The 9,847-nt window shown below is 41.1% G+C and overlaps 1 protein-coding gene across 3 annotated transcripts in view; it reads left to right on the forward strand.

Moving 5' to 3' along the window:
- PLEKHA8 (pleckstrin homology domain containing A8) overlaps window positions 1–9,572 on the forward strand; it is a 31,135-nt gene extending 21,563 nt beyond the window's left edge. For 2 of the 3 annotated variants that reach the window (XM_063325109.1, XM_063325110.1), the window contains exons 11-14: window positions 1,004–1,134; window positions 1,633–1,703; window positions 3,910–3,971; window positions 4,875–9,572. In XM_063325109.1, coding sequence (XP_063181179.1) covers window positions 1,004–1,134; window positions 1,633–1,703; window positions 3,910–3,971; window positions 4,875–5,072 — 462 coding nt within the window. In that variant the 3' untranslated portion in view covers window positions 5,073–9,572. The remainder of the gene's footprint in view (window positions 1–1,003; window positions 1,135–1,632; window positions 1,704–3,909; window positions 3,972–4,874) is intronic. The other variant, XM_063325111.1, reaches the window with a different exon arrangement.
- Window positions 9,573–9,847: the final 275 nt, after the last annotated feature.

Below are 9,847 nucleotides of genomic sequence, written 5' to 3' on the forward strand. Positions count from 1 at the left end.
GTTGTAAGTCATGATGTGACGGTAGCAATATTGACTTTAGACTGTAAAACAAACCGGGGGGGAAAAAAACACCTTACCTCAAAAAAGTAGGAGCAAATTAGTGCGTAAAGAAGGAGCTTCGCAGCAGGTTGGGGCAGACCCTGCAGCTTCAGTTCTCGTTCTGACAGTCCTTCTATCTCAGAGTCTGAAAAGGCTTGAAGTGCTACTTGTGAGACAAGATGTATTCATAGTGAGCTTTTCATTGCTCTTCTTTCAAGAAAAAAAAAAAGCAAAGCAAAATATATCTCTTGCGTGTATGATAAGGAAGATTGCATGCATTCAGACTTGTTTGGTGCAAAGTAAGGCAGATATGCACTTATCGTGCTGAAGGTAGCCACTGAAAGACTGAAAATAGCGAGAGGGAAGAGTGCTATTTAAAAAAAAATTTAATATTTATTGTCAAGTGATAGGCAGCTGCTCCTTTAATGCGGAAGATGACTCTGTTTAACTGCCTTGTGTATTTTCCCCTCCTATTTTTGTAAGGAGTTGTGTATAACAAACTTTGGCATAAAATAAAAGCTTAAGTATACCAACAACTGCTAAGCGTAATTGAGAATGTGCAGCTTAGCAGTTGTCAGAAGGTAATCTTGCTTCTACTTGAAGCTTGGGGCAAATGGGACTTTTTTCAGAGAGCAGGTTGAGTTAACGCCTTTCCACCAGTGTAGAGGATGTCATGTGAACCTAAAGCATTTTGTCAGACAGAAATGGTAGGTTTCATGCAAGTCTTTGACCAAGATGCTCTTTTTTTGGTTGCCTTAGCCAGCTGGCTAGCCAGATGTGTCTGGGGTTGTGCCCTGGGAAGGTGTGCCCAGTGTGGCAGGACAGCCGTGCCGTGGGAGCATGTGATGTGGTTGGGGATCTGTGATATCCCTTTGCAGGGAAGAGTCCTGGTAAATAGGTGGTATTTATAGAACAGGCCACTGGTCATAAAAGCCTAAAACTTTGCCTCTTGTTTTCCTTCCAGAAAATAAACCAGAAATTTATAACCAACAAAGAAGAGTTTGATACCCTTCAGAAGATTGTGCTCCACGAAGTGAATGCCGGCGTAGCACAAGTTAGAAACTCTGCTACAGAGGCTCTCCTGTGGCTGAAAAGGTAACAGCCTTGTATCTACTTACACTATGAACCGCTAAAGTGGAATGAGGGGCCTTTCACCAGTGCAAGCTTATGTACACGGAGCAAACTGGTTACTTTCCCCAGGCTCCGTCAATCCAAACTGGCTAGGATCAAGATTAATGTATTATCTGTGGTTATATCACCACAACTTTGCCAAAAGGCCTGAAAAAGCAATCACAGGCGACCTTTTTTCCCATAAAAGTGAAGTTAACAGTGAGTGACTGCTCCTGCTGGGCCAGAACATTAGGCAGGTGATTTCAGGCTGCAGCAGAAATGTTTTAGCAAGGTGTTTCTCCTTGGGCTAGGAGAAAGGGTGGATGAGGTGGCTGCATTTTTTTATTCACATTGAAAATGCCATCTTAATTCTGAGTTTTATTGCACTTCTGAGTTGTATTGCAACTTTGGGGGCTTTGTTATACTTTGGGTTACTTTGTTATAAACTTGGTTTCTTTTTATTTTGTGGGTTCATCCTGACAGAGGCTTGAAGTTCTTGAAAGGGTTTTTGACGGAAGTGAAGAATGGGGAAAAGAATATCCAAACAGCTCTGAGTAAGTGCCAGTTGCTTTATTCTTTGCGTGCTTCTGAATTTACATACTTGGCTAGTTTCCTCCTCATTTAGAATCTGTGTTTTCTTTTCTTCAGTGACTAATGATGCAAGTAATCTCCAAGACATAACTTTTTTGAAAACTGCAGTTTTTTAAAATGGCCAATTCGGGCAGATTACTAGATAACTGGTCAATGTTGATTTAATAGTAGGAAAGATTCCTTTAATTGGTGTACTTTTGGCAGTGGAGATAATCGTATCTTAGGGAAAAAAGTGCTTTGTCTCATTCCGTTTTCTCTACTGGTTTGCAGCAAGAGTGCTTCCAAATTTATAGTTGCTGTTGTGTTATTTTATTTATTTTTTTTATTCCTTGTGAGATTGGCCATCACTCTTTGAAATCACCTCTTTGGCAGTATGGCTGTGAATTGCCTGTATCAGTTAGAAGGGAGTTTGTAACAGAAAAGAAGGAATTTTTTCCAAGTTCACAATTTCTGATGCTTACCAAGTCAGGCTAGTGCCCACAGCAAGTATAAAACAAAATACAAACCCCTCTTAGACTTGACTTGGTTATTCCTGAGTAAGACCCTCTATATGAATGCAGTCTAATGTTATGATGATAATCCTTTAAAACAGCTTTAAAACAGGGGTTTTTAAAAGTTTGGTTTTTTTTTTAGCTTCTTTTAAACAGCTAAGCAGTCGTCCTATAGGATTAGTAAAAAGAACTACTACAGCAAAGTATGTAAGCAGCTCTTGGAAGTGGGACTGTAAATACACTGCTGCCAGATGTGGATGTTAAAACCACAGAAAGTCAAGGCACTTATTTGACCTTCTGAGTCTGAAGGCTTCAGCACTGAACTGCTTCTTGAATGGCTCTGTGTCTGCAGCAGAGCCATGCTGCTGACTTTTTCTCACTTCTTCCTTCCCTTTCTCCCCCTGAAAAGCTCTTCCATATCTGTGTCAACAGTGCAGCTTTGGTTTACTGTTACAGTTTCGTATTTAGGAGTTACTGTGCTATTTGAATTCAAGTAAAGTTGGGGTGTATGTTCTCTTTCTACAACCTCAAATGTCAAGCTAATGAAAATAAAAAGTGGAATATCCACTAGTTCTTATGATTTTCTGAGGAACAAACAGCTTTTTAACGGGATTTGTCTTTAGTCGGGATTTAAATCTAAGCAAACTTTTCAACTTTTGGTGTTTTTTAATTCCCCTGTATTTGCTGATAAGGCAGAGAATAGTCTTGTCAGTCCTGTTTGCCGCACAATAGTCTTTTTCTCCTTGTTTTGTTGCTCTTATTACTGTGTGCTTTTCTCATAGATTCTCACTCCTGAAAAGCCACATTCCCCAGTCATTAAACTGATAGATGAGGAGTACAGCAAAACTTGTAGCTGTTTTTCACTAACTTTTTACACTCTTCCAATAATAACTGTCTTCAGTCTTTCGAGAAAATTTCCTAAAGGAGTAAAATGTAGAGGTTCTCTTTCTTCAAAGTGAACAGCTCGGGGAAAGTATAATACAATGTCAAATACTTCAAAATTCAACTGAAGGGATATGAAATGACGACAGTGAGAAGCTAAGACTGGGAAAATATGGCTCGAAAATGTTTGACTTTGTATATGAAGGTGGAGCCTTCTAGGAACATAGCAAGGGCCTTCCTCAGAGGCTACACTCAGGGGCGCTCACAATAGAAATCCTAAGGATTATTTTAGTACGGGCCCGGTGCTTTCTCTTCCAATGGCCCTCGAGACTTGACCCTCAGATGTAAAGAGAGAGTTCTGGGTTAATGCCTGAGCTAACGATCTCGATTGAGGCCAGCTAATCATCAAGTTGCAGGATTGTTTCACCCCATATATTATTTTCTCAGACTTGCACTGAACTGAGAACTAGGTAGTAGAAGTGTTAATCTTGAAGCATAGCTAGTCAAATAAAAATTACATTTGCCTTCCTGTCTGTTAGAATACTTACTTGCCATAGATGAGTTGAAGGAGATTTGACAGCAGAGCTGAGACCCCGATGCATAAATCCCAAATCTGTCATCTCCTTTCAGTTGTAACTTTGGTGCTCAGAAACAGCCATTAGTTCCATCCAGTGGCAAGAATATATCCTTAAATGGTCGTTTCTAAGCTCTAAGTCCTCTTTGTGATGCAAACTTAAAATTGCCATACATTTATCTCTTGAATGACTTTTTTTTTTTTTTGCCCCCTTCCTTTAAGACAATGCTTATGGAAAGACGTTACGGCAGCACCATGGTTGGGTTGTCCGTGGGGTCTTTGCGGTAAGTAATTATCTTGGTAGCTGACAGAGCTGGGGGCGTTGTTAATGTGATCTTATGTTATGTGTAATTAAATACCATTTAAAAATTACAAGCATTAAAACGAATAGATTCCCTTGTCAGACCGTATTTTCTGGGTGAGGACTGTGGGTATCACTGCGTTCAGTATTGGGCTTTCAGGGTGGAACCTGTTTTCTGGAGCCAAACCAGACAGATCATGCTTGCAGGCACATTTTTTTCCATTATGTGTTTTTCAGCAGTCTCACAGGACTATTAAATGAAGAACGAGGGGTTTAGGTTGCTTTTTTGAGGATTGATCTGTCTTTGGATATGAGCATTCAAGAAGAGTTAGTGCAGAACGTGTCAGGGAGTTGAAGCAGAATATATTGGCTAGAGGAAATGGTCTATTTTTGTCCAGTCTGGCAGCTCCCCCTCGTGTCTGTCACTGGAAATTATCACTGAAATTATAAAATTAAAAAGAGCCTCATCCAGGCAGTCATGACAGAGCCTTTGACTGGGAGAAGCAGAAATGTTGGGGAAAGCTTTCTAAAGACTGTTTTGGGAATGGGACTTCACTGTTGAAATGGGGTGACACTGGCTTGGGAGCCCCCCTAACAAACTCTGCTTTATTTAGGGTTTGTATTTGAGTCACTTCCTAAACATCAGACCTCTCTGAAGATGTGTTAAACTGGGGATCTACAGAGAGATGATAATAAATATGTGTGTGTATATGTATATGCCTCCTTGTCAGTAAAAAATCTTAGGCATATGCCTGTACACATAAATACATTAAAGCTATGCAGTCTTAAGTGCAAAGAGGGATGTCTTAGAAGTTTTTTGTGGCTTTAGTTACATTTTTTTTCCTGTTCTGTTTTGCAAATCTAAAAGCTTTGGTTCCTCTCCCAGTTAGCTTTAAGGGCAGCTCCAACATACGAAGACTTTGTGGCAGCTCTGTCTGTAGAGGAGTGTGATCCTCAGGAAGAAACATTTTACAAAGGAATGCAGAGGGACCTCAACATTTACTTACCAGCCATGGAAAAGCAGCTAAATATCTTGGACACTCTCTATGAAGTACATGGTTTGGAGTCAGATGAGGTGGTATGACTACAGCAAGACCGTGTCTTAAAACTTCAGGGACTGTGTCTGTTAACAAAGATTTCTTTTGTTTTGGGTTTTTTTGGACATCATTTCTGTTCGTTGTAGCTTTTCAGGTGGGAAGGGTGTTGTGAGTGTTTTTGGGGAAGGGTATGTATGACTTTTATTTTTTTCGTTAACACTTGTTTTGTGTTTAAATGCAGAGGTACTGTTTCTCTTTGGGTCATAACGATGTCCGTGATGAATGTTTTTGACTGTTTCTCTCCTACCCATGCACTCCCTCTTCTCTTCACCTCATAAAAATAACAGAGCAGAATTTGGCCTTTGCTCCCGTACCTTAGGAGAGAGCTGTGCGTGCAGCAGAGCGGTCAGGATGTGAAGACGGACAAGCTGCCTCTAGCTCTCCCATGCCCTGTGCCCACTCCCTGCGACGGTGTAGGAGGGCAGAGGTAGTGACAGATATTGTTACTTCGGTAGCGCAAGAGAAGGTCGGTTAAATGCCACCTTATAAGGTACGTGGTGTATTTTTCCCTTAATTTGGGTTGAAGCTTTTTAATGCAGCACCTCCCCAAATATTACAGAGACCTTCACCACGAAGCACACGTGGGTTGGTGGTCTGAGCATCCCCAGGAGCTAGCCTTTGAAACTGGGGGTCGTGTTCCCTGACCAGCTCTGAGTATGTGCCACGTTCTCCCTGTCAGTTCCTGCCGGCGGGCCACAAGAAGTTTGCTGGCGCAGACTGGCAGAGCCCAGCTGATTGCAACAGTGCTTTACACGAGCAATCGAATCACACACACACACGATGGTAACTGAAGATCATGTCCATCATCCTGGTTTAGTAAGGTCTTGGTGGGTTTTTCTATTTTGGGTTTAGGGTTTTCTTAAATCAAATCCACACAAAAACATAATATTTGCTTTTCAATTGAATACAGCTAGCAGTTTAAAAAGCAGATTTTATTGAAGTCCTTCCTAGGCTGCCATTATGGGCAGAGACTTCATGAAAGTGGATATGAAATGAGTAAAGCGTAGGAGAAGCTAGCATTTGTCGTGGAGCCAATACACATTGGGCCAATTACAAACTTGAAAGTCTGAAATGATGTAGAAGCAACTGGAAATCAAGAAAGTAAGATTTTCCCCTTTTTCCCATTTTGCTGATACAGATAAAAGTGTGCTCCTTGGCACTGCTGCTATTAAAAATAACAAAGCAGTCCTTTTAGCTAGCTATATGGTTAAGGACAAAATTCCCAGTTGTGTTTTTGACTAGAAGGCTGTCTGTGAATTATTGGCTGCCCATTGAAGGCGTAAGTGGGTCTCTCAGTGGTGACCTGGGGCTTCAGATGGCTTTGTGCAAAGAGTTGAGTTTAACTCGTGCAGGAAGAGAGAAGACTGCGCTAATGAGATACTTAAAATTAGTAAACCATCATAAATACAGGAGAAATTTCAGTGTCATTATACTCACGGGAGAAGTACTGTCTTTTGCTAGGCTAAAAGCGACATTGTCAGTGAAATGAATGTACTGCAGGTCTGCTGCCCTGCATCGTCACCTCTCTGCACACAGAATACTTGATTCTAAAGAGCCTAGTATTGTGAGCTTTAAGAAAAGCATATGATACTTGAAGAAAAGACCAAACGTCACACCTGGTGTATAAAGCAAGATACCAGAACTGTAATTAGGCATTTAAACAGCGTGTCTTTCTTGTTCCTGTCACCTTCTCTGACCTGTGCCTACCTGTAGCTCCTACATACACCAAATGGAATCAGAAGGATGTGGGAGTTTTAGGTTTTGGGGTTTTCTTAATCTAAGCACTATATCTTTATGTTGGAGTACAAAGTCAAAACTTTTGACCAAAGCTCCATTCAATTATTTCACTACTTGCAGCTCTAAAAATGAAGCAGAGAGCCCTTGGGATTTGGCTGTCTGCTTCTTCTAAGCACGAATGGAAAGAAACCACCCCTGCAGCAGGACAACCAACTCCACCCTGCGTGGTTTCCTTGAGGTTTTTGGCTATTATGTGGGAAACTCCACTGAACAGTTCCTAGCTGTGTGCTCTGGAAAGGTAATGGAGACCACGTTTCCACAAAATATCAGCTGGGGCTATGGAAAGAGCAGGAAGAGATCCCTCTTCTCTAGAAATTACCTGTGAAGATTATGAAGAAAGTTGGCTTCCCTTTTTGCTCTAAGCTTTTACAGTAGCAGGAAAGTGTATTCAGCACTTAGTCTTAGATTTATTTTTGACTTTTCTGTTTGTTTGGTTTGGTTTGGTTTTTTAACTAGCAGGAGAAACAGTGGTTTGTTAGTAGTGCATCAGACCCAACGTTTGACGCAAAAAGTAAGGAGGCTTTATTTTGTAAGCAGAGAACTTAACAGCTTCATTGGGCCATTAGCTTCAGCAATTACTAACTTCTACCATTGTTCTTTCTTCTACCAAATAGAGAGCGGTCCACGTTGCATATCCTGTGATCAGCATGGCATCCTGCCTCAGAGCAGGCTTTCTTGTCTTGCTCTTCTCTGTAAAGTTGGTCTTTCTGAGAATGTTCTTAGGAGACCCCTGTGTGCTTGTTGTTGAATAGGGGACTTGTAAAGGAGTTGAGCAAGGTCTCCTTGCCTTGAAAACTTGTACTTCACCATGCACTGCTGTTGCAGGGTGTTGAGCACTTCTAAGACTAACAAAAGCTGCCTCTCCAGTCAAACCACCACTGAGAAGGAAACCCATGCAGCACGTTGCAGAGCCAAACTCCCGAGTTACACCTCCAAGGATGCGGTAGACTAGATGACCAAGTGGAAACAAATACGCTGCTAGACGATTCACTTCTTTCTTTTCTTGGGATGTCAGTTTGGCAAGCAGAGAGGATTGCTTTTGTTTTTAATAATTGTAGAGAACAAGCAATTAACTTTTGGCCTTCAAATTTAGAATTGGAGAGAAGGTTGGTGCTTTCTGTTTGATATGTTTGGTTCGTTGATTGGTTAGTGTTGTTCTGGGTTTTTTTTAATGGCTGACATTTATGAACAACTGACCTGGATGCTGATAGAGGTCCATATGACTCTTAGATAACAGCACCCTTGCTCTGTATACTTTACATGAACTGCTTTGGTTTCTTAAACCGCACTAGTCTAAAGTTTTGCGTCCCTTTTCTTGAGAAATGCTTTCGGCCATTTCCTTCAATGTCTAACAGTTGCATATTCTCAGGGATTTTACTTAGCCATGGCAAAATAAGAGTAATCACAGCCTTACTCTAGGGGAACAAGGCTGCTTTTTGTGAAATTAGTATAGCTGAGCATAGAGCTCTGAAACAGCATATGACACTGACGGCGTCTATCCAGTGCACATCCTTGCTGAGACATGGTAAATCCCAAAGCAATCTGATAGAAGTGCTATCTAGTACTGAATAATGGCTGTCAGCATATTTGAATAGAGATCATAAACTCACCTTTGTAATATAGTGCTGTTGGCATTAGAGCAGAGCTCTCAAATAATTTCAGTCGAGTTCTGCTTAGCAATGGGAGGCTTTTATTTATTTTATTTATTTTGTTGGGTTTTTTTTAAAACAAACTATGTTCTGGAGCCCCCTCTGCTATTTTAAGACATCACACTCAGTTGCATATTGAAGTTTTGTGACATGAAAATTGTATAATATGAACTGGATACTCAAGTGCTTTAGCGTAAACTTAAGGAGTCATTGAAACATCCCATGTGGACACTCTTGTAATGTGGGTCTCCCCCTTTAACAGATGCACTTAAAGTTAAGGGCCATATACCTTCACTTGCAAGCTTTTTGTAAAGCATCATCAGGACTTAGGTTACAGCTGTTTGCTTTAAAAATGTTTCATAGTTTGAAAAGTGTCACTCGGTTGGCTGGACATGTAAAAAGTATGCCCAAAACGTGCTCCAGTTATTTGCAGCGTACTTTGGCAAAGGGATGTGGACCATTATAGAAAACAGTGTTACGTATGTCCATATGCTGGGCCTCCTAACCCTTTCTTTTCATTATCAATTCAGCTTTTGTGAAAAGCTTTAGGGAACCCTAAAATGCCTTTTAGACACCAGAAAAGATCATTAGCGTGTTCCTATGTGGCTAACTTCCCAGCTTCCCTCACCTGGTCACCACCCCTTCCTTTCCTTCCATCCTCAGCTTCCTTGCTGCCAGAGCTGTTGCAGTCAAATTGAAGCATCTCTCTATAAGAGCACAAAGCAGGAAGTTTTGTAAGTGATAAAAATGTAAACTTGGACGATCAGACCTGACTAGTTTGGCAGGCAACCAAACGTACAGTCAGATGGAGAATGTGCTGCTGCTTTTCTCTGAAGTTTGTCCTTGGTTTGACATATTTTGCAGGAAAACCACGCCGCTTTGAACTTTTAATTTCACTGATGGAATTTAAATCAGGACACTTCAAAATTGGCAATTCTACCTCTTGAGTGAAAACACACAGATTTATTTTTTTTAATTGACTTATTTCTGTTCTCTTGCCTGCATAGTACTGATTAAAAAAAAAAAAAAAAAAAAAAGAAAAAACCAACGGGGTGGGGGTGGGCAGGGATAACTGAATTCATGCCTTCTACCTTCTGTAGCCCCTTGGTGAACAAACGCTGCAAACTACTGCATGCTCCGAGCAATATGAAATCACCCTTGTGCAGAAGGGGTATCATAGCAGAGTTACTGGCCCTGAGCAGGCCCAGGCAGTAGCTGATCCTGCTCACAGTTCACACAAGGATTTAAGCACTTGCTTTGAAGTTAGGACGTAGGTGTGTATGTGCTTCGCTTAAACACATGCTTACCCTTCCGCT

This window comes from Chroicocephalus ridibundus, chromosome 2 (genome assembly GCF_963924245.1).
Source record: "Chroicocephalus ridibundus chromosome 2, bChrRid1.1, whole genome shotgun sequence".
Classification (NCBI taxonomy): domain Eukaryota; kingdom Metazoa; phylum Chordata; class Aves; order Charadriiformes; family Laridae; genus Chroicocephalus; species Chroicocephalus ridibundus.